The sequence below is a fragment of the Centruroides sculpturatus genome, unplaced genomic scaffold (assembly GCF_000671375.1).
Source record: "Centruroides sculpturatus isolate CEXI.00-Female unplaced genomic scaffold, Cexi_2.0 scaffold47, whole genome shotgun sequence".
Taxonomy (NCBI): Eukaryota; Metazoa; Arthropoda; class Arachnida; order Scorpiones; family Buthidae; genus Centruroides; species Centruroides sculpturatus.
In genome coordinates, this window is record NW_019384385.1 from 993,183 (window position 1) to 1,019,751 (window position 26,569).

The following is a 26,569-nucleotide window of genomic DNA, read 5'->3' on the forward strand; positions in this document are numbered from 1 at the left end:
TAAAATCTTTAATTATTACCTGAGTTATACTTCTTAACCCATATGAAATACAAAGTTTTAATGAACTTTTAAATTCCTGTACATCTGAAGTTAATCTAAAAGTATATCAAATTAAAATGTCATATATTATCAGAATATTTACAAATTTTCTAACATAAAAAATATAGTTCATTATATTATACGTAGCATATAATAATAATTTTATTAAACTTTTTGGTTACAAACTCCTAGGTTGGGAGTAAATATAATAATTTGCTTTTAAAGAACTCCAAGCTAGGTCATTACAAAATAATAATCTTACATCATTAATATTACTGCTAACAAACTTCAATTGTTTATTCTTACAATGGGAATTAATCACCAGACAATTAAATAATAAATGAGACAAGGAAAACTTTCCTAGGTTATAATAAATACATATTTCATCTGAACATAATTTAAATATGGATCTTTTCCAAATGAATTTAAATTTATTTAGTCTTAATTGGCAAATTCATTTCTTAAGATGGAAATTTGTCTTTTTATAACAAACAAAAAATATAACAGAATTCAATAATTGTCTATACCAGCCATTCTTGACATGGACCATAGCATCTGCCTGGGAGCCATGGAGAACTGAATAGGGATTCATGGATGAGACAAATGAAGAGAAGATCATAGACAATTAAAAGTGGGATTCATGTACAATTTTACTTTTTGATTAAAATCTTTTGTGCTACGCCTTTTATAACTGGTGTGTATATATGTTAGGCTCAAAGACCAAAACACTCATTGAGTGAAAAAAACAACCACAATGCATTGTGGTCAATTTAAATCATCCACAACATGAAATTTATGTTGTAGCACTTGTAAAAACAGCCACAACATGTGGCTTACTCAAAATGACCACAAAGCAAAATTCGCATTGTGGCTTTTATGATATTTGACCACTACATGTGGTGATTCAGAAAAGCCATAATGCATTCTGAACATTAGCTGATGCAACCATGACACGATGGACAGGTTGAAATTGGTTCAAATGTTTTAGTTAGGGTGCCTGATGTTGATAGGGGACGTGCAGCTCCCAGAAATGTTTTAGCTGTTGTTATGAGCATTAATCCATCAGGTCTCTATAAGTTAGGAACAAGGAAGGTCTTCTTGATCAATTTTATGCTCGTAATGAATTTACAATTTCTGAGAGTAACTTTATTAACATTCAGGATGTACCTTCAACTTCATTAACACTTTGCTCAGCATCCATCTTAACATCTGGAAGTAAGCAAGGGTTTATAATGTCTCACTGTAAAAGATACTGTATTGATAAAAAATGCAAATTTTACTCAAAGAACATAAAATGCAACTCAAAATATCATGGTAATAGTTCTTGTAAAGATAAATAACTCTACAACATTCTTGATTTTCATAAAAAAAGACTGATTTATTAATAAAAGTTCCTAACAAAGTAATTATTTTTAGTAAATTAGTTGTTAGAAAATGTTGACATCTCAAGCACTGCACAGATTTTCAAGAATGATTAGATGCTAAAAAATAATCAAGTTACATTTCTGTATGTGGTGAATAATTTTGTTACCTACTTATATAAGATGATTGAAGATAAATAAATCATAATAAAAAAAACAAGTTTTATTTTCTTATTATTAGTTAACATCCAGAACTTGTGGTGGCTTTTAACTATAATAAATCCATCACACAATGGTTTTTAACTTTAGCAGCTGATTTTTATGTCATCGTATAGAGTACATCAAGCACCTACTAGTACATGTAATTTGACCTTTAGCACTTTTAAGCAAAACAAGAAAACACAAATGTGTATTTTTCTCCATAAAAAATTTTTATCCTATTCATATATTTCCTCTACCACTTCATTTGAATGAGAGCTGATAGGCATATATACTTGAATGAATACCAGATCTTTTGGTTCTACTTGAATTCTGACCATTATGATTTTGTCATTTATGTAATCAACTTTAATTACCCAGGATGCAAATATACTTTTCAATGCTATCCCCATTCCACTCATTGCTTTCCTTCCACCTGAAAAGTAAAGCTTAATATCATCACTCACTAATTCTCTAGAGCAGGGGTGGCCAAAATGTGGCGCATTGGACAATTACAATGGCGCTTTAGCTAGTTCTGAGCAAAATTGCCAGATTTGGCTTTTTTGTGATTAAGAATATTATATAGAAAAATTAATTTTTTATAGTCTGTCTTGGCAAGTTCATTTGTTGCACAATTCGTTACAGTCTATTTTACAGATAAAATGAGTGTTCTCCACATAGTAAATTACAGTGTATGCATGTATTGTGAGTCTCGCGATCTTTATTTCCGATCAGTTTACAGGCATGTCTCTCCTAAGCGAAGCTGATTTATTCTTATCTCTATTTATCAACCCCTAACATTGAACGTAAGACTGTATAAAAAGTGTTCGAGTTATATGGCACATCTGAACTCGTCTGTCAAAAAATTGGCGCATGGTATGCAAAAGGTTGGCCACCCCTGCTCTAGAGTCTTCCCATCTTACTTCACTTAGTCCTACTACTACAGTTTATTTATTTTTATCTCATTCTTCAGATTTTCCAGCTTTCCAGCCTTCCTTAAGGTCCTCATGTTCCAAGTTCCAATTCCCAAGAGTCTCTTTGGGGAGTTTTGCAGGCTGACAGTCTGGGGAACCCCCTTCTTCCCTCTCCTGGCCAAAGTGTTGCAGTTGGAAATCGTTGCAACCCTAATGTTGTTCTTGTCTCTTTTTCTACTTGTGGTCATCTTACTAGGGAGATTGCTATATTAGTAGTAAAGCATAGTGGTTTCCTCATTGCTTTCTACGCTTCCACCTCGTGTTAAATTGCAACAAGTTAAAATTTTTACTTTTTTTTAATTAAAATTTACAAAATTTTATAAATCTGCTGGATCATTCAAAAAGTAGCTTTAAGAAGATTGTCAACTTTAATGATCATTTGTAGTCATTAATCATAGTAAATATTCTTGTTTACTTATAAAGATGAATTTAGAATAATTATAGACTTGATTCGATGCAATCTTTAAAAAATGAATACCTTTTCATCATTTAAATCCAATTCTACAATTTAAAAGATACACACAAACAATCTCCAATATTCAAACTCCAGTGTTCGATATATACAGGGTGCAAAGTGCCAAAATTGCCACTTGGCGATATTTTTATTAAGGTGGCTATGAAAATATAATACTGGTGATTGCAAGTGGTGATCCTAGTCTGCTTGTTTCAACATTCAGCATGAAATTGAATCACAAATCACACTTCAAGAAAAACAGCAAAATATCAAGCTTTCATGCAATGGGAGTTCCGTGCATCACACACATAGCAATTTAATGACATCACACAGTAAATTCAGAAAGAAAAATAGGAAGTGACATCAAGAACTGAAGGTAGTTTTGTGCAATGCCGCCTAGCATTTCCAGATTGGGATTTTTTTTATTGACCAACAGAAATTTTGGGATGACTTTTTTCATTTTAATCTTTTTTCAGTAGACTAAATCAAAAATTTTGACATGACAGAACCTGTAAAATATTGTTTAAACCTTGTGATTAAATGTGTTGTTCAGAATTATTCATTAAAAAATTATTCAAAAATGGTTCCTATTGCTAGCGAGGGAAGGATCAGACATTCAAATCTCTGATTTAAACAAAACTTGGTGAGCATGTAGCCCTAAACACAAAGAACTCATTGTCCAAATAACAAGACCCACTTCTCAAGCATTTTTAAAACTTGGGCCTCTGAAAATTTAGTGTTTAGCTTATAAGTCTTTAGAAGTTTCATATCCAAGAGGGGATGATAGCCAAGTGAATAAGACACTAAGCACTAGAGCTAGATGATGTAGGTTCAGAGATTTAGTTTGGTTTAGTTAATTTTCTATGTAATTTTATTATTTTACCATGTCATTAGCATCATTATTATTATTATTATTCCTCACATTTAAACCTTATAAAACAAGAGATTAAAACTTGTGATGTCATTTACTGTTTAGCGAAAACAAGCCCCTATAGATTTAACTCTCTTACGTCATTAAATAAAACTTTTATTTCTTCAAATTTATTTTCACATATTTTACACACTATGCCCTCACAAGCAAATAAGCTTCAGACATTACTAGACAAAAAGACAAGTGATATAAAAATAGGGTAGCAAGTTGCAGTGTTTTAGTTTTTTAATTGTTAATATTATGAATATTAATGTTATTAATTTTCTCATGTACTCATGTTTGTTACACTTCAAATTTCACAATACCACCATATCTAAAAATAAAGAAAATTTTATTTAATAACTTAAGAGTTAAATCTAGAGGCTTGTTTTCTGTAAACAGCAAATGATGACACAATTTTTAATCTCTTGTTTCATAAACTTAAATTCAAGGAATAATAATAATTATGCTAATGATGTGGTAAAATAAGTTAAACATAAAATTAGCTAAAACAAACCAAATCTCCGAACCTACATCATCTAGTCTAGTGCTTAGTGTCTTATTCACTTAGCTTTCGCCATTCTTGGTTATGAAACTTCCAAAGACTTATAAGCTAAACACTAAATTTTCAGATGACCATTTTTTGGAAATGCTCGAAAAGTGGGTTCTATTATTTAGATGAGGAGCCATTTGTGTTTAAGGCTACGTGCTCAACATGCTGCATTTGAATTGGATACCCAAACATCTAGTCCTCTCCTTGTAAATGAGTTTAAAATGTTACTTTTGCTTTCCAGACACCAAACTGATAAGGCTATAGGCACCTGCATTAATTAGTAAGTAAAACTGATGGTGATAAATAATTTGAAGTGGCAAAAAAATTAAAAACTCGCAAAATGCTGGTGATATTTTTAAATTTTCCAGAGTAATCCCTGTATATATATACTTCAGCTGTTAGGTCTTTAAGTATATGTAATATTTGAAATATAGTTTATTATAGTTTTGTTTAATTATTGTATAAACAAACTTATTAATTTTATAATTTTTTCTGAACTGACTAGATTAATGGCAACCAATAGAAACCTCTCTCATTCATTCAGTGTTCTAGAAAATTGGAGATAAATTTCAATTTTAACAGCTATTAACAAGTCCACATGAAAATATGATTCATAAATATTGTGAGGATGTGGGCTATATTTTTTTGTTTTTTTGGAGGTTGAAGCTAAACCTTTGCCCCATCAGTTATCTGCGTCACATTGATAATTGACCTTCCCAACTTTCAAAGACATTTCGAACGACTGCTAAAGTTCTCCCCTCACAACCAGGAATGATTCATTTACACGTTCGTTACGATTTACAAATAATCAGCCAATTAACAAGAGCCTTCACTTGTTACACGGTAGTGGGTAACCAAAAGGTCACCAGCAAGGGTTGACCAAACCGAACAAAACCCCCCCTTCTATTACTTTAGATGTGAACGAGGAGAAAACAAATCAAGATGACCATATAAGGCAACAATCATTACTAAGGTGCAAGACTAATTCTGACTTTAGTCACCTCTAGCAATTAATTCCGTTAGTTTAACAACTATTATCAAATTTATCAGAGGGAAGAAGTGACAATACTGAATAGAAGAAGTAATAAATCTACAGAAAGATTTGGATGTTTGACAACTAACATAAACAACCCCAGGCAAGTCAAAATGACATGGAATTGCATCAGAATGTTCCCCAATTTTCCTCCCCCTCTGGGGTGAGTATAAAAAGGGCTGGTCCCTTTTTATACTCAGTATGCAGTCCTCTGGGCAGACATCCACAGCTGATAGCATCCAGGGACATCTACAGCAGACACCAGACCCATACCACCACCATGTCCATCACCACCTCGCCATACCTGCCGTCTCTATCCCAAGACAACCAGATGACCACAATAGTCCCAACAACTTTGTATACCAGACTTAGAGGTATTATTAAGCCAATTTATTTATATACTTTCTCTCCGAGATGTCCCTCTTAGAGAGGTTTCTCTCGTCTCTTAGTTTAACTTCAAGAATAGAATGTAGACATTCCATTGGGAAGACGAATCATTGTCGTGAGCTAAAATAGAATTTCTGATTATTTCGGTTTATTCTGTTTTTGCTTTTGCCTTCGATATGTATAATTTTATAGTTGTTTATTAAATGTGTTATTTTTGATCAACCTGTGTACGTATTCAGAACCTGTCGACGTACTCACTGACCTCCCCACTCACATTTTTAGCCCTCCTAAAGCCATTCTCTGACAGAGCCGCCGGTAAGCGAGGTCACTCTGCTCCCTCGGTTCTCACAATATGTATTTGATTATATTTTTGTTAGAACTTATGTTAAATCTATAGAAAATACTATTTATGAGCATAAAATTAATGTTTTGTTAAATATGCCATTGAAAAGTCATAGGCTATTTTTAGTTCCTAATTTAACTACCATAGATTATTAGAGACTTTGTTTTTCAATATTTGTAAATTTCAAACAACTCTGTATACATATTACTAATGCTGGGTTATAGAGGGACTTATACATCAAATTACTACTAATATTAATGATTAAGTAAATGTATTAATTGATATTAGAAAAATAAACTAAACAAATTAAACTGATTAAAACAAATTGTAATATTATTACATAATATAAAATTTAATATTATATAACGTAAAAATATTAATTAAGCGTACCTGCTAAGAATTTCTCCAGTTTTGTGTGCATCAAAAAATGCTATATCTTGTTTGATAACAGAATTAAATAGCGATTTTTTTATATTATAAGCAATCCTTTCTCCACTATATGACAGCATCGATATATATAAAAAAGTGAAGAAACTCTATAAGTATATAAAATAAATTTATATATTAATTTTAAATAAATTAAATATAATTATATTGAAAATTTAATATATATTTATAAACAAATATTTAATATCAAATAAAAGAGAAATTAGTCAATACCTGTGCCAAGTATATATGTAATAATCTTAAACATGGGTTTTTTATCTGTTGAAAAAAATTTCCAATTTCAGTTTGTCCAGAGCAACTAACAAATCTTGATACAACATTTACAACATCTCCTAATAATACGGGTATTTGGATATTGTAATATGCAACAGCAATTGCACTCTGGAAAATTTTATACATAAAAATTTTAAAATCATTTAAGTTATTTAATTAAGTATGTATCTTAATTATTAAACTATTTAATTAAAAATATTTAATTATTTACTTCAAAATAAAATATTTTTTATTAAAACTTAAATTAAATTTACAAATATTAATTGAAACAATTCTGAATAAATTAAATACTCTTTCTAATAATTAATACAAAAATGAACTGAAGAAAAATTTTGATTTGTTAGTATTTATTAGTAAATTTATTTTATGAAATTTTTAAGCACAAATTTACATGGTATTTAAATCAAATTTTTAAAATATAAATTTATTGTATCAAGTCAGTCCATAAGTTCATGTGTATTTTTATCTACAAAAAAAGCAACAAAACATTTTAATTAAATTTTATTTCAATCTATAATGTATTCACCATTATTTTGTACAATTTCTTGCCATCTTGATGATAGCTTTTTAATCCCGTCTTCGTAAAATGATTTCGGTTTTGAATCAAAATATTCAGAAATAGCCTTTTTTACATTGTTCTCATCCTCAAAAGTTTTCCCTTTTAAAAAATTCTGCAAACTCCGAAAAAGATGATAATCACTGGGAGCAATATCTGGCAAATATGGTGGATGAGGTAAAATTTCCCAGTTGAAGCTTTTGAGTTGAGCAGTTGACGTTGTTGTCAGTTAGCTATTGACAGTTCATGTGGTATCCATTTTCCTAGCTTTGAAACTTTTCCGATTTGTTGTAGATGTCTATGAACAGTTCCATGGGATGAATTTAAACGTTCCGCAATTTCATCAACTGTTAAAGATGGTTCTGCTTCAACTAGTGCAGAGAGAGCATCATCATCAAAGTCAACAGGTCTTCCAGTACGAGCCTTATCCTCCACACTAAAATCATTATTTCTAAATCTTTCAAACCACTTCTGCGCAGTCCTTACACTAATTACAGTTTGATTATGAACAGTATTTAATTTTTTGGCTGCATTTGTAGCATTCTCATCACTTAAAAATAAAAAGTATAAAACAGGTCTCTTATATTCATCTGTTACTTCCATTTTAACGAAAATAAACAACTGAAATGTTCCCAATTCTGAACAGTATTATATGAGATCCAATTTAACACTTCAGTGTAAAAAGTATCACATTAGACTGGCATTTTTAACAGCAAAACAAGATTTTTCTCAAGGTCATAAAATAGGCATGAACTTATGGACTGACCTGATAATACAAAAATTAAAATCTAAACTATAATTTATGAATATCTATAAATTTCAAAACAAAGATAAACTTTTTGGACATTTTCATCTCTTGTAGATCTGGGAAAATTTGGACCAAGGTTTACAGAAAAAAGGTTTTCAACCCATTTTAATTTCATATAACTTAGTGGATCCCTGTCACATCAAATTCTCAGCCTTTAAGGCATTGATAAGAGCATTTACCCATTGTACCAGCTTCCAGGACAGCATAACAGCTGAATTACATCTTAAAAATCACAGAGCAGCATGGATAGCCAATAATGGTAGTACAAAATTTAATCATGACCTTTCAGACATCAAAATGTAAACATAAACTAGTAAACCAGAAATGAAGGATTGCTTTAAATTATATCCCAATTTTTAAGAAAGATACATAAAAAAACAGCCAAAGCTAACAATATCATATTAGTATATTGACACAACCCAGCAATCTTCAAAATTCTCAGGAATGATAAAAAAACCATATAACTGCAATTTGGCTTCAGGGATTTATTCATCCCAATAGATGACCAACATTTCAAATCAAAACTAATCCATGTGGGTGCCATTGGATGTAATTTACAACAATGACTTGGAACATAAGTATGCAATTAAAAAAATCTCAATAACACAATACTGTACTGGCAGCTTACTCACATTAAGACATACAAGTAAACCGAGAGCAAGCAAAAATCATCAGATCCACATCTAATATACATATTATAAGATATCTAGAAAAATTAAAAATTTATAAGGCTCATAAAAAATCCAGGTGCATCAACCATAGAGATGCAGACAATCTGTCTAACGCAGGGGTCGCCAAACTTTTTTAACCGTCGACCCCCCAACCACTTTTCAAAACCTCACATTGACCCTCACCGTAAAGTTTTATTACAAGTGTAAGTGTATGAGCAAAGAAAAAAAAAAAAAGGTTTAGCCACATCGACCCCCTAATCGACCCCCAATGATGTTGCATTGACCACTTTGGCAACTCCTGGTCTAACACATGGCAGTTCAATCACAAATTTTAATTATTTTGCCATTTTATTAACAGATAATTATTCTTTTATTTTTATTTTATTAATTTTACATTTACTTATTGTTACTTATTTCATATATTTTATTAGTTTAAGATAATGTACTTGAATTTAAATTCTTGTTCTTTTAAAGTTGTACTCACATTCTTTTAAATTTGTATTTATGTTCTTTTATTTTCCATTCCATTATATTCTGTAACTAAGAAAAATCAGTGAAACTGATCAAAAATGTTTTTACTTTTATTAAAATAGTTGCTGGATTTATAAAGGTGTAAGTTTTTTATGATATTTTTATAATTTATGAAACTATTTTTTTAATCAAAAAATTAATCTAATGAGCAATTATTTATTGTGACATTGTCACAATGCTGGGCTGCAATTTTTAATTATATTTTTAATTAATTTAATTTAAAATATGTGCAAATTAGTAGTTGCTTGCTCCTGTACATCATACTTTTCCTTTTACAATACAGTCGTGCTAGTCATTTATTAACTGCTTTCAGGAAAAAGTTTTGAATTGAAATAATGTGACTTCTAATTTACATCGGAAGTTTGTATATAGTTAATCAGGGTCTCCTGCCCCTGGTTTCCATACCTGATCTCATCTTTCATCTATCTAATTCCATTTCTAAGATTAAGAAAGGACAGACAGTTGGACAACAGTAGGAATTTATATGTCTACAATTTTTTCAACTTCAATTTTTTTATGGCTCAACTTTAATTACTCCCTATCTCATTAATAAACACAATATCAATTGTAAATAACATTTACCATAGCTCCTTTTTCACAACATCCTGCAATAATTCACCTATTATTAATATAAAAGATATGGGCATAAAGTTAAACCTTGATACACTCAAAAATCCACTCTAAAATCCCTTATTGTAACACTTTAACCTATTCCAACACTTGTCTTAACATTCCTGTACATATCCATAATTATATTTATTTAACTCTCATACACCTTTTTTCTTCCTGACTCCGAAAGAATTCACTGAGAGCATCCCAAATTGACAATGTATAGATAGTAAAAAAAAAAATTATAATTAGTCTTATCTTTTCTTAACCATAATGAAAAGTCCCAAAAATATTAAAAAAATGAATCCAAATTATAAAATGTTTAATATTCGTTATAGTCAACCCTACAGTCAGTTCCACAGAGTTTTACACTGACGAGAATCTATTCTATTAAATAAATTTCACAAACTATTTTTGGTATCTAAATTTTAAAATAATATATTTCCTAAATTAAAAAAGCTAAATTTTTTAATATAAATATTTATTTCCTTTAAAATTGAAAATGGCATTATAATCACTTTAATATAATTCATCTAATCATAAATCAAATTGAGCCTGTCTATCTCAAATCTCACAGGAATAAGAAAAAAATTCAAGACAAACAGGTTTCAAGATATAATGGTTCCTACATAGTAAATAGTAGGAGATTTGATTGGAATTTAATTAATACAATAGCAAGTACAGTACATACCTGTATTAGGTATAAATTAAATATTTTTGACATACTTTAACATAAATAGTTTGTCAATAGTTTCTGATGGCTGACTTTCTTCAACCAATAAGATGCAAGCCAAACTCATAGCCAATCAGACAAAAGCAACATTAAATGCAACTATGTACTGTATTTCAAAATATGTTTCTCATCTAGAATTTGTGCTATCAAAATGTAGTTGCCAAGTTTTGAATTTGTAATTGACACTTCAGTCCAAAATTTTAGATATAGAGGTTTTGGTAGAAAATTAATTGAGATAAACATGGAAAATATATTGAATTTAGGTTAAAATGCAAGGGAAAAAATTAATTTTAAGATAAACAGTTTTTTGAGATAGACATGTTTGAGATAGACAGGTTCAACTGTATATTATAACAAAATATTTTAATACAGTAAAATCTGATATTTTTAAATAAGTATGTCTTAAAATTTATACCAAAAAATAAAAATAATCACTGTTTTTAATATAAATACAGTTCTCAACAATTTATATATTATAAATAATAAGAACTTACTAAAACTGCTATAATCATATGCCATATTTCAGGTTTTAACAAATCAAAAAATTGTTTCCAGTCAAACTTTGTTTCTTGCATGATATCTTTATCTATGCCAAATAATCTAGATTTATGTTCAGCTTTAACTTCACAAGACACACTAATTCTTTGATTTACTAATTTCCATGTTATTAAAGTGCTGGAACTAAATTTAATCAAGAATTTACCATCTGCCTTTTGTTTCATAAAAATCCAAAATTTCTTTAAAACACTATGATTTTCTTTATAACATCTTTGAAAATTAACACTTTTTCTCTTTATATGTTGAAATAAATTTTGTGATCTGAAAAATAAAAATAATTCATTTAATATGGATAATATTTAATATTCTTTGGAATTAAGCACAAATTTGCTATGGAGAACTTATCATACAGGAACACTTTTTGTATGATAAGTCTCCATATCAAATTTGTGCTTAATTCCAAAGAACATACAACCAAAAAAGAGAACAGCAAGCAATCAAGTAATATTTAATACTCTATTTGCTTTTAATCTGCTTAACTGTATGTATGATCATATATTTAGTTTATTTTGAATCAATCCATGATTTTGTAATTGTTTTTAAACAATTATTGAAAAAATTTGTTGCCATACAAATCATAAAAAATTTTATGCATGATTTTTGCATTTATAATTAAATATATTTTAGATAAATGGAAAAAGCTAATACAATTAGATACATGAAATATAGAAATTATTAAGATATATTATTAAGCAGATTAATAAAATATTTCAAAAATAAAGTAAAATGAAAAAATTAATTATCATTTATTAGAAATTAAAAATTGCGTATCTTATGAAAATCTTAAAACTTTTCAAAGCTTTTATACTTAATATCAACATAATTTACATATTCTAATAAATAAAAAGAAAGCAGTAAACTAAAAATAAATTTATACAGTAATACCCCAAACTTACGCGATAGATGGGACCGAGCGATAACTGCGTAAGCCAGGGTATAATTTCGCAATTTGTGTAAAATCCAAGTCGGATGTATGTAAGCTAATAAATGTTCTCATTAATCTTATCTCGTCTTTTGATTCATTCACGGTTGCAAGAAATCACCACATAGATTCTCTCAAGTCTCTGTAGATATAACAAACACAGAAATAAATAACACAAAATAAATTGTAGCTATGTATCGATTCTGCGAGACATGTCTGAACATATAAGCTAAACAATAGTATGGGGGAGTGTGTAATCAAGAGTTGTGTGGTGCTCAAACAAAAGACAAATCAACGAGATTTGAAAATCGCATAACTCCGGGTTCGCGTAAGTTGGGATAGTGTAAGTCGAGGTATTACTGTATAAACACATAGCCAAAGAATAAATGTAATCATCCAAATATAAGCATAATTATCCATTGTATAGATACAGCAAAAAATAAACAGAAAAAAATTTATGTGATTGTTTCTAGACAATAATAATACTTAAAATGTAGTTGAATATTCCATTAAAAAAACAACTTTTGGCAAAACAGTCAAACTTCATAAATAAAGAAGTAACATGGCATTGTTCCTATTGCAATTTAATCATCAAGGTTACAATTTGTTACTGTTTTACCACATGATACTGACAGTGATAATGCCACAAAGAAATCACATAGAGAATTTTACGCAAAATTATTGAAAGACTAAAAGCAAATTTTTGCAGAGAGATATCTCCAGTATTCTAAATGTGCTGCAGAGTATCATAAACAGACTTTGGGCAACATTTTAAAGAACAAAAGATGTTGGACATCAACCAGAAAGTGAACATCCAAGATCTACCATCACTCAACAAACTATTTCATAATAAAAGTACATCATAATAGAAGAATGTCTCATAAGAATGTCTCTATAGAGCTGTCTACACCCATTAGTATTCAAGTTTCACAATAATCTGCCTATAGGATGCTTCAGACAAACAGTGTTTTTGCTAAATGCACAATATGTTATGTTTACTTGATCCCTGTGTACAGAAGTCCTGTTTTTAACATGGTGTCAAGAACATCAACATTAGACTTTGAAAAGAGTAACACTTTGCTCATTGAAAAGTCCAAAGACAGTCTACAGAATGATTCCTATTGGATTAAAATCTAGATAGAATGGGAAATTCAATATAGTCCTATAAACATTGTGGAAAGAGATCAATTTGCAGATGGTCTGGAGCAGCATTATGCTTAATGACTGCACTGAGCACCAAGTTTTTGCAAGGAGGTAAAAAAGGATGAGGTCTGGAACCCATGTGAAAAATTTCACATTGATTCTAAGACCTTTGATGATACTATGGGTTTGGATTTCATTTTCATGGATGATGATGTCCAAAGACAGCCCTAGGATTTGTGAGGCCCTAGGAAAGATTTATTTTTTGGGACCCATGAAAAGAGTGGTAGAAATAGAGAATAGTTTTGTTTAGGTCTACAATAATATGAATATTTTTAATATAGAAACAGACAGAAAAACATAAATAAAGTAATAAAAAGTGTACAATAGTTTTATAACGAATTGCAAAATTCAACAAGAATATAGAAATTTGTCTTTAAAACTGCTCCCCTGCTTTTAGCAAGATTGAATTAATAACTTACAGAAAAAATTTCAGTTTTGCAGCAATATCTCTTTCAATACACAAGATTGAAGTGAAGAAAGTTTCTCTTGACACATTTTTCATCAGAGATAGTTCTTGATCAATTTTAACTTTGAAAATGATCATTCTATAGATTCAACAGATATCAGAACAATTATATTTTCAATAATTACCAGTTTAACAATTTAAAAACTAAAATATACTATCAAATTTGCAAAGCTTATGAAAGCATGAAGCTCTAAACATCATCTTTTTTCACCTTTATATATGCTTGCCTCTAATAATGCCAGCTCACATAAAACTCATATCCTGTAGAACATATGTGGGATGCTCTAGGGAGATAAGTTGCATCCTGTCAGCCTAAACCAAGAACATTCCAGGAGCTCAATTCTTGAACATCTTAAAGATGCTCTTGTTCAAGAATGGACTCTGCACCTAACAGAACTGATAAACAATGTATAACCATCATGAGCAATTGCTGTGCAATGTATGTTTATGTGCACAACAAAAGGTAACAATAAATCATATTAATCATGTTCTGTGCAAAAAGATAATGCTTAATACTTTTCATGTTGTTTTTGGCTTGATGTAATTTAGACTAAATTTTTGATTTGCAATTATTTTGTTGTATAAAGAATATAATGTTCTGCTTGTATGCTAAGTTTCACACTATTGTAATCAGTAATTCCCAAGATACATACCAAATTAATCATTAAAATATTTCAGTTTAGTGCCACACAAAATTTAGTGCCAATTTCAGAAGCAAATATATCTTTATTAAAGTTTGACTGTATTTTCTAATGTGATTAAATTATATATATAAAAATGTAAAGTATGATTTTGTTTTACAAAGTCATTGCATATAAGCAGATATCTTGTAAGAAAAACTTTCACATAAATTTATATCCTAAAAAGTTTTAGATGATTATGTATACTGTTAATTGTAAGTGATTATGCAATCACTTACAATTAACAGTAAAATATTAAAATAAATTTTAAACGTTTCACTTATAATTTTATATGAATCCAGAACCTTTAAACACTAGTAATATATTTGTTTTCTGAAACCGTTTTACTATTTATTGACTGTTGAACACAAGATTGTGTTATTAATTAAACACTTGGATTTTTAAATATAAACTGAATAAAGATAAAAAAAAGCCAAGTGTTTAATTAATAGCACAATCTTGTGTTCAACAGTCAAACTAGTAATATAGTTTTAATGAAAATATTCATTGAAAGCTTTCATTGAAATTATGTTACTGGTGTTTAAAGGTTCTGTATTTGTGTGATTAACTCCGGTAATTCGAGAAGAAGAGAGTTATAATTTTATATAATGAATAACATTTTAGTCAAATGTTTCTGAGTATAAAGAACAAAATTTTGTTGTACCATATTGAGTACACTACTTTAGAAAATACATGCAAACTAAGATAATCACCTCAGTGAATACATTCAGTAGTTATCCAAGATTTAGAAAGTCAAATGATAAAGAAATACAGTTTGCTGACTGTGTTTCTCTAGCTAATATTTTGCAGCCAAATTCAATAGCACTAGAAGTCGTTAATCTAACCATTCACCATCCAAAAAACGTTAACCATATATATCAATCATGCATGAAACAAAACCCTACTGTATTTTCAATAAAAAAATATATTTTGTGTCAATTTTGTAGTTTTTAAAATGTGGCAACCATATATTAAAATCTATGTAGCTATGTATCGATTCTGCGAGACATGTCTGAACATATAAGCTAAACAATAGTATGGGGGAGTGTGTAATCAAGAGTTGTGTGGTGCTCAAACAAANGTAAAAAGTATCACATTAGACTGGCATTTTTAACAGCAAAACAAGATTTTTCTCAAGGTCATAAAATAGGCATGAACTTATGGACTGACCTGATAATACAAAAATTAAAATCTAAACTATAATTTATGAATATCTATAAATTTCAAAACAAAGATAAACTTTTTGGACATTTTCATCTCTTGTAGATCTGGGAAAATTTGGACCAAGGTTTACAGAAAAAAGGTTTTCAACCCATTTTAATTTCATATAACTTAGTGGATCCCTGTCACATCAAATTCTCAGCCTTTAAGGCATTGATAAGAGCATTTACCCATTGTACCAGCTTCCAGGACAGCATAACAGCTGAATTACATCTTAAAAATCACAGAGCAGCATGGATAGCCAATAATGGTAGTACAAAATTTAATCATGACCTTTCAGACATCAAAATGTAAACATAAACTAGTAAACCAGAAATGAAGGATTGCTTTAAATTATATCCCAATTTTTAAGAAAGATACATAAAAAAACAGCCAAAGCTAACAATATCATATTAGTATATTGACACAACCCAGCAATCTTCAAAATTCTCAGGAATGATAAAAAAACCATATAACTGCAATTTGGCTTCAGGGATTTATTCATCCCAATAGATGACCAACATTTCAAATCAAAACTAATCCATGTGGGTGCCATTGGATGTAATTTACAACAATGACTTGGAACATAAGTATGCAATTAAAAAAATCTCAATAACACAATACTGTACTGGCAGCTTACTCACATTAAGACATACAAGTAAACCGAGAGCAAGCAAAAATCATCAGATCCACATCTAATATACATATTATAAGATATCTAGAAAAATTAAAAATTTATAAGGCTCATAAAAAATCCAGGTGCATCAACCATAGAGATGCAGACAATCTGTCTAACGCAGGGGTCGCCAAACTTTTTTAACCGTCGACCCCCCAACCACTTTTCAAAACCTCACATTGACCCTCACCGTAAAGTTTTATTACAAGTGTAAGTGTATGAGCAAAGAAAAAAAAAAAAAGGTTTAGCCACATCGACCCCCTAATCGACCCCCAATGATGTTGCATTGACCACTTTGGCAACTCTTAGTCAATACCTGTGCCAAGTATATATGTAATAATCTTAAACATGGGTTTTTTATCTGTTGAAAAAAATTTCCAATTTCAGTTTGTCCAGAGCAACTAACAAATCTTGATACAACATTTACAACATCTCCTAATAATACGGGTATTTGGATATTGTAATATGCAACAGCAATTGCACTCTGGAAAATTTTATACATAAAAATTTTAAAATCATTTAAGTTATTTAATTAAGTATGTATCTTAATTATTAAACTATTTAATTAAAAATATTTAATTATTTACTTCAAAATAAAATATTTTTTATTAAAACTTAAATTAAATTTACAAATATTAATTGAAACAATTCTGAATAAATTAAATACTCTTTCTAATAATTAATACAAAAATGAACTGAAGAAAAATTTTGATTTGTTAGTATTTATTAGTAAATTTATTTTATGAAATTTTTAAGCACAAATTTACATGGTATTTAAATCAAATTTTTAAAATATAAATTTATTGTATCAAGTCAGTCCATAAGTTCATGTGTATTTTTATCTACAAAAAAAGCAACAAAACATTTTAATTAAATTTTATTTCAATCTATAATGTATTCACCATTATTTTGTACAATTTCTTGCCATCTTGATGATAGCTTTTTAATCCCGTCTTCGTAAAATGATTTCGGTTTTGAATCAAAATATTCAGAAATAGCCTTTTTTACATTGTTCTCATCCTCAAAAGTTTTCCCTTTTAAAAAATTCTGCAAACTCCGAAAAAGATGATAATCACTGGGAGCAATATCTGGCAAATATGGTGGATGAGGTAAAATTTCCCAGTTGAAGCTTTTGAGTTGAGCAGTTGACGTTGTTGTCAGTTAGCTATTGACAGTTCATGTGGTATCCATTTTCCTAGCTTTGAAACTTTTCCGATTTGTTGTAGATGTCTATGAACAGTTCCATGGGATGAATTTAAACGTTCCGCAATTTCATCAACTGTTAAAGATGGTTCTGCTTCAACTAGTGCAGAGAGAGCATCATCATCAAAGTCAACGGGTCTTCCAGTACGAGCCTTATCCTCCACACTAAAATCATTATTTCTAAATCTTTCAAACCACTTCTGCGCAGTCCTTACACTAATTACAGTTTGATTATGAACAGTATTTAATTTTTTGGCTGCATTTGTAGCATTCTCATCACTTAAAAATAAAAAGTATAAAACAGGTCTCTTATATTCATCTGTTACTTCCATTTTAACGAAAATAAACAACTGAAATGTTCCCAATTCTGAACAGTATTATATGAGATCCAATTTAACACTTCAGTGTAAAAAGTATCACATTAGACTGGCATTTTTAACAGCAAAACAAGATTTTTCTCAAGGTCATAAAATAGGCATGAACTTATGGACTGACCTGATAATACAAAAATTAAAATCTAAACTATAATTTATGAATATCTATAAATTTCAAAACAAAGATAAACTTTTTGGACATTTTCATCTCTTGTAGATCTGGGAAAATTTGGACCAAGGTTTACAGAAAAAAGGTTTTCAACCCATTTTAATTTCATATAACTTAGTGGATCCCTGTCACATCAAATTCTCAGCCTTTAAGGCATTGATAAGAGCATTTACCCATTGTACCAGCTTCCAGGACAGCATAACAGCTGAATTACATCTTAAAAATCACAGAGCAGCATGGATAGCCAATAATGGTAGTACAAAATTTAATCATGACCTTTCAGACATCAAAATGTAAACATAAACTAGTAAACCAGAAATGAAGGATTGCTTTAAATTATATCCCAATTTTTAAGAAAGATACATAAAAAAACAGCCAAAGCTAACAATATCATATTAGTATATTGACACAACCCAGCAATCTTCAAAATTCTCAGGAATGATAAAAAAACCATATAACTGCAATTTGGCTTCAGGGATTTATTCATCCCAATAGATGACCAACATTTCAAATCAAAACTAATCCATGTGGGTGCCATTGGATGTAATTTACAACAATGACTTGGAACATAAGTATGCAATTAAAAAAATCTCAATAACACAATACTGTACTGGCAGCTTACTCACATTAAGACATACAAGTAAACCGAGAGCAAGCAAAAATCATCAGATCCACATCTAATATACATATTATAAGATATCTAGAAAAATTAAAAATTTATAAGGCTCATAAAAAATCCAGGTGCATCAACCATAGAGATGCAGACAATCTGTCTAACGCAGGGGTCGCCAAACTTTTTTAACCGTCGACCCCCCAACCACTTTTCAAAACCTCACATTGACCCTCACCGTAAAGTTTTATTACAAGTGTAAGTGTATGAGCAAAGAAAAAAAAAAAAAGGTTTAGCCACATCGACCCCCTAATCGACCCCCAATGATGTTGCATTGACCACTTTGGCAACTCCTGGTCTAACACATGGCAGTTCAATCACAAATTTTAATTATTTTGCCATTTTATTAACAGATAATTATTCTTTTATTTTTATTTTATTAATTTTACATTTACTTATTGTTACTTATTTCATATATTTTATTAGTTTAAGATAATGTACTTGAATTTAAATTCTTGTTCTTTTAAAGTTGTACTCACATTCTTTTAAATTTGTATTTATGTTCTTTTATTTTCCATTCCATTATATTCTGTAACTAAGAAAAATCAGTGAAACTGATCAAAAATGTTTTTACTTTTATTAAAATAGTTGCTGGATTTATAAAGGTGTAAGTTTTTTATGATATTTTTATAATTTATGAAACTATTTTTTTAATCAAAAAATTAATCTAATGAGCAATTATTTATTGTGACATTGTCACAATGCTGGGCTGCAATTTTTAATTATATTTTTAATTAATTTAATTTAAAATATGTGCAAATTAGTAGTTGCTTGCTCCTGTACATCATACTTTTCCTTTTACAATACAGTCGTGCTAGTCATTTATTAACTGCTTTCAGGAAAAAGTTTTGAATTGAAATAATGTGACTTCTAATTTACATCGGAAGTTTGTATATAGTTAATCAGGGTCTCCTGCCCCTGGTTTCCATACCTGATCTCATCTTTCATCTATCTAATTCCATTTCTAAGATTAAGAAAGGACAGACAGTTGGACAACAGTAGGAATTTATATGTCTACAATTTTTTCAACTTCAATTTTTTTATGGCTCAACTTTAATTACTCCCTATCTCATTAATAAACACAATATCAATTGTAAATAACATTTACCATAGCTCCTTTTTCACAACATCCTGCAATAATTCACCTATTATTAATATAAAAGATATGGGCATAAAGTTAAACCTTGATACACTCAAAAATCCACTCTAAAATCCCTTATTGTAACACTTTAACCTATTCCAACACTTGTCTTAACATTCCTGTACATATCCATAATTATATTTATTTAACTCTCATACACCTTTTTTCTTCCTGACTCCGAAAGAATTCACTGAGAGCATCCCAAATTGACAATGTATAGATAGTAAAAAAAAAAATTATAATTAGTCTTATCTTTTCTTAACCATAATGAAAAGTCCCAAAAATATTAAAAAAATGAATCCAAATTATAAAATGTTTAATATTCGTTATAGTCAACCCTACAGTCAGTTCCACAGAGTTTTACACTGACGAGAATCTATTCTATTAAATAAATTTCACAAACTATTTTTGGTATCTAAATTTTAAAATAATATATTTCCTAAATTAAAAAAGCTAAATTTTTTAATATAAATATTTATTTCCTTTAAAATTGAAAATGGCATTATAATCACTTTAATATAATTCATCTAATCATAAATCAAATTGAGCCTGTCTATCTCAAATCTCACAGGAATAAGAAAAAAATTCAAGACAAACAGGTTTCAAGATATAATGGTTCCTACATAGTAAATAGTAGGAGATTTGATTGGAATTTAATTAATACAATAGCAAGTACAGTACATACCTGTATTAGGTATAAATTAAATATTTTTGACATACTTTAACATAAATAGTTTGTCAATAGTTTCTGATGGCTGACTTTCTTCAACCAATAAGATGCAAGCCAAACTCATAGCCAATCAGACAAAAGCAACATTAAATGCAACTATGTACTGTATTTCAAAATATGTTTCTCATCTAGAATTTGTGCTATCAAAATGTAGTTGCCAAGTTTTGAATTTGTAATTGACACTTCAGTCCAAAATTTTAGATATAGAGGTTTTGGTAGAAAATTAATTGAGATAAACATGGAAAATATATTGAATTTAGGTTAAAATGCAAGGGAAAAAATTAATTTTAAGATAAACAGTTTTTTGAGATAGACATGTTTGAGATAGACAGGTTCAACTGTATATTATAACAAAATATTTTAATACAGTAAAATCTGATATTTTTAAATAAGTATGTCTTAAAATTTATACCAAAAAATAAAAATAATCACTGTTTTTAATATAAATACAGTTCTCAACAATTTATATATTATAAATAATAAGAACTTACTAAAACTGCTATAATCATATGCCATATTTCAGGTTTTAACAAATCAAAAAATTGTTTCCAGTCAAACTTTGTTTCTTGCATGATATCTTTATCTATGCCAAATAATCTAGATTTATGTTCAGCTTTAACTTCACAAGACACACTAATTCTTTGATTTACTAATTTCCATGTTATTAAAGTGCTGGAACTAAATTTAATCAAGAATTTACCATCTGCCTTTTGTTTCATAAAAATCCAAAATTTCTTTAAAACACTATGATTTTCTTTATAACATCTTTGAAAATTAACACTTTTTCTCTTTATATGTTGAAATAAATTTTGTGATCTGAAAAATAAAAATAATTCATTTAATATGGATAATATTTAATATTCTTTGGAATTAAGCACAAATTTGCTATGGAGAACTTATCATACAGGAACACTTTTTGTATGATAAGTCTCCATATCAAATTTGTGCTTAATTCCAAAGAACATACAACCAAAAAAGAGAACAGCAAGCAATCAAGTAATATTTAATACTCTATTTGCTTTTAATCTGCTTAACTGTATGTATGATCATATATTTAGTTTATTTTGAATCAATCCATGATTTTGTAATTGTTTTTAAACAATTATTGAAAAAATTTGTTGCCATACAAATCATAAAAAATTTTATGCATGATTTTTGCATTTATAATTAAATATATTTTAGATAAATGGAAAAAGCTAATACAATTAGATACATGAAATATAGAAATTATTAAGATATATTATTAAGCAGATTAATAAAATATTTCAAAAATAAAGTAAAATGAAAAAATTAATTATCATTTATTAGAAATTAAAAATTGCGTATCTTATGAAAATCTTAAAACTTTTCAAAGCTTTTATACTTAATATCAACATAATTTACATATTCTAATAAATAAAAAGAAAGCAGTAAACTAAAAATAAATTTATACAGTAATACCCCGAACTTACGCGATAGATGGGACCGAGCAATAACTGCGTAAGCCAGGGTATAATTTCGCAATTTGTGTAAAATCCAAGTCGGATGTATGTAAGCTAATAAATGTTCTCATTAATCTTATCTCGTCTTTTGATTCATTCACGGTTGCAAGAAATCACCACATAGATTCTCTCAAGTCTCTGTAGATATAACAAACACAGAAATAAATAACACAAAATAAATTGTAGCTATGTATCGATTCTGCGAGACATGTCTGAACATATAAGCTAAACAATAGTATGGGGGAGTGTGTAATCAAGAGTTGTGTGGTGCTCAAACAAAAGACAAATCAACGAGATTTGAAAATCGCATAACTCCGGGTTCGCGTAAGTTGGGATAGTGTAAGTCGAGGTATTACTGTATAAACACATAGCCAAAGAATAAATGTAATCATCCAAATATAAGCATAATTATCCATTGTATAGATACAGCAAAAAATAAACAGAAAAAAATTTATGTGATTGTTTCTAGACAATAATAATACTTAAAATGTAGTTGAATATTCCATTAAAAAAACAACTTTTGGCAAAACAGTCAAACTTCATAAATAAAGAAGTAACATGGCATTGTTCCTATTGCAATTTAATCATCAAGGTTACAATTTGTTACTGTTTTACCACATGATACTGACAGTGATAATGCCACAAAGAAATCACATAGAGAATTTTACGCAAAATTATTGAAAGACTAAAAGCAAATTTTTGCAGAGAGATATCTCCAGTATTCTAAATGTGCTGCAGAGTATCATAAACAGACTTTGGGCAACATTTTAAAGAACAAAAGATGTTGGATATCAACCAGAAAGTGAACATCCAAGATCTACCATCACTCAACAAACTATTTCATAATAAAAGTACATCATAATAGAAGAATGTCTCATAAGAATGTCTCTATAGAGCTGTCTACACCCATTAGTATTCAAGTTTCACAATAATCTGCCTATAGGATGCTTCAGACAAACAGTGTTTTTGCTAAATGCACAATATGTTATGTTTACTTGATCCCTGTGTACAGAAGTCCTGTTTTTAACATGGTGTCAAGAACATCAACATTAGACTTTGAAAAGAGTAACACTTTGCTCATTGAAAAGTCCAAAGACAGTCTACAGAATGATTCCTATTGGATTAAAATCTAGATAGAATGGGAAATTCAATATAGTCCTATAAACATTGTGGAAAGAGATCAATTTGCAGATGGTCTGGAGCAGCATTATGCTTAATGACTGCACTGAGCACCAAGTTTTTGCAAGGAGGTAAAAAAGGATGAGGTCTGGAACCCATGTGAAAAATTTCACATTGATTCTAAGACCTTTGATGATACTATGGGTTTGGATTTCATTTTCATGGATGATGATGTCCAAAGACAGCCCTAGGATTTGTGAGGCCCTAGGAAAGATTTATTTTTTGGGACCCATGAAAAGAGTGGTAGAAATAGAGAATAGTTTTGTTTAGGTCTACAATAATATGAATATTTTTAATATAGAAACAGACAGAAAAACATAAATAAAGTAATAAAAAGTGTACAATAGTTTTATAACGAATTGCAAAATTCAACAAGAATATAGAAATTTGTCTTTAAAACTGCTCCCCTGCTTTTAGCAAGATTGAATTAATAACTTACAGAAAAAATTTCAGTTTTGCAGCAATATCTCTTTCAATACACAAGATTGAAGTGAAGAAAGTTTCTCTTGACACATTTTTCATCAGAGATAGTTCTTGATCAATTTTAACTTTGAAAATGATCATTCTATAGATTCAACAGATATCAGAACAATTATATTTTCAATAATTACCAGTTTAACAATTTAAAAACTAAAATATACTATCAAATTTGCAAAGCTTATGAAAGCATGAAGCTCTAAACATCATCTTTTTTCACCTTTATATATGCTTGCCTCTAATAATGCCAGCTCACATAAAACTCATATCCTGTAGAACATATGTGGGATGCTCTAGGGAGATAAGTTGCATCCTGTCAGCCTAAACCAAGAACATTCCAGGAGCTCAATTCTTGAACATCTTAAAGATGCTCTTGTTCAAGAATGGACTCTGCACCTAACAGAACTGATAAACAATGTATAACCATCATGAGCAATTGCTGTGCAATGTATGTTTATGTGCACAACAAAAGGTAACAATAAATCATATTAATCATGTTCTGTGCAAAAAGATAATGCTTAATACTTTTCATGTTGTTTTTGGCTTGATGTAATTTAGACTAAATTTTTGATTTGCAATTATTTTGTTGTATAAAGAATATAATGTTCTGCTTGTATGCTAAGTTTCACACTATTGTAATCAGTAATTCCCAAGATACATACCAAATTAATCATTAAAATATTTCAGTTTAGTGCCACACAAAATTTAGTGCCAATTTCAGAAGCAAATATATCTTTATTAAAGTTTGACTGTATTTTCTAATGTGATTAAATTATATATATAAAAATGTAAAGTATGATTTTGTTTTACAAAGTCATTGCATATAAGCAGATATCTTGTAAGAAAAACTTTCGCATAAATTTATATCCTAAAAAGTTTTAGATGATTATGTATACTGTTAATTGTAAGTGATTATGCAATCACTTACAATTAACAGTAAAATATTAAAATAAATTTTAAACGTTTCACTTATAATTTTATATGAATCCAGAACCTTTAAACACTAGTAATATATTTGTTTTCTGAAACCGTTTTACTATTTATTGACTGTTGAACACAAGATTGTGTTATTAATTAAACACTTGGATTTTTAAATATAAACTGAATAAAGATAAAAAAAAGCCAAATGTTTAATTAATAGCACAATCTTGTGTTCAACAGTCAAACTAGTAATATAGTTTTAATGAAAATATTCATTGAAAGCTTTCATTGAAATTATGTTACTGGTGTTTAAAGGTTCTGTATTTGTGTGATTAACTCCAGTAATTCGAGAAGAAGAGAGTTATAATTTTATATAATGAATAACATTTTAGTCAAATGTTTCTGAGTATAAAGAACAAAATTTTGTTGTACCATATTGAGTACACTACTTTAGAAAATACATGCAAACTAAGATAATCACCTCAGTGAATACATTCAGTAGTTATCCAAGATTTAGAAAGTCAAATGATAAAGAAATACAGTTTGCTGACTGTGTTTCTCTAGCTAATATTTTGCAGCCAAATTCAATAGCACTAGAAGTCGTTAATCTAACCATTCACCATCCAAAAAACGTTAACCATATATATCAATCATGCATGAAACAAAACCCTACTGTATTTTCAATAAAAAAATATATTTTGTGTCAATTTTGTAGTTTTTAAAATGTGGCAACCATATATTAAAATCTATAATATATTTTAAAAATCAATTTATCAAGTGTATTAGTAATAATTAAAAAAATATATTACAAACCTGATTAATGAATTTTTAATGTTTCTACTGTACATGATTGATAAATTTCCACATTTTATAGGATACATAAAGTTTAATAATATGTTTGACATTTTAATCAGTTTCAATCAAATTTATTCAAAATATTTTAAAAAAATTTCTTTTATATATTCCTGTAAGAAAAAAATATATATATACATTAATACATGATGTAATAATTATGATAAAAAAATTTAAATAAAATAATAAATATATAGTTTTCATACATAAAAAAATTAAAATAAACTTAATAATTTCTTTAACTCTCTAAACACAAGTTCGACCAAAATTCCCTTAATCCATTCAAGACAAAATCAGCCAGAGGGAAATTTGTTTGACTTTCCCCTTGTAGCCTGACAAATAAAAACAATTTAATCTCCAGGTATAATACATAAAAAAAAAGGAAATTTTCAGAGTTTAAAGAGTAAAAGAATTAATTTATAGAAACTGGTGCCTTTTCTTAACAGATTTTGAACACAAAAGAAAAAAATATAATTGTTTAATCTCCATTTCCAGACACCCAAGTACAAACAACCACAACCTGAATACATGAAGCTAGTTATGCTAAACTATTTACCTGATTTTAAAAAAATACATAGAGATGTAGCCAAATATAACACTGTCAACATGGTATATAAACATAACACCACAGTTTTCAAGTTTGTTACAAAATGACAAGGTCCAATAGTATTCTTTTCATTTAAAAATATTCCATGTCAAATCTAATGAAGATCTATAAATTTAGATCAAAAATGTTTTTGTTTCATTAAAATTTACTGCTAGAGTATATTTTAAGATGTAAATTTTA

The 26,569-nt window shown here is 28.8% G+C and overlaps 2 protein-coding genes across 2 annotated transcripts in view; both read right to left on the bottom strand.

Annotated features, from left to right (window-relative positions):
• The window catches only part of LOC111618053 (ATP-binding cassette sub-family B member 8, mitochondrial-like), a 68,437-nt gene extending 56,740 nt beyond the window's left edge, over window positions 1–11,697 (bottom strand). The window contains exons 1-4 of the mRNA XM_023359477.1: window positions 11,375–11,697; window positions 6,913–7,080; window positions 6,643–6,788; window positions 20–95 (exon numbers count right to left, since the gene is read on the bottom strand). Of these exons, the coding sequence (XP_023215245.1) occupies window positions 20–95; window positions 6,643–6,788; window positions 6,913–7,080; window positions 11,375–11,602 (618 nt within the window). The 5' untranslated portion in view covers window positions 11,603–11,697. The remainder of the gene's footprint in view (window positions 1–19; window positions 96–6,642; window positions 6,789–6,912; window positions 7,081–11,374) is intronic.
• Window positions 11,698–16,549: 4,852 nt separating this feature from the next.
• Window positions 16,550–26,509, bottom strand: LOC111618027. The gene is made up of 5 exons (XM_023359446.1): window positions 26,339–26,509; window positions 25,744–25,895; window positions 21,364–21,688; window positions 16,902–17,069; window positions 16,550–16,627 (listed from the first exon to the last, which is right to left on the bottom strand). Exons 2-5 carry the CDS (start codon window positions 25,833–25,835, stop codon window positions 16,550–16,552), a joined length of 663 nt encoding a protein of 220 aa, XP_023215214.1. The 5' UTR covers window positions 25,836–25,895; window positions 26,339–26,509.
• Between the last annotated feature and the right edge of the window lie 60 nt (window positions 26,510–26,569).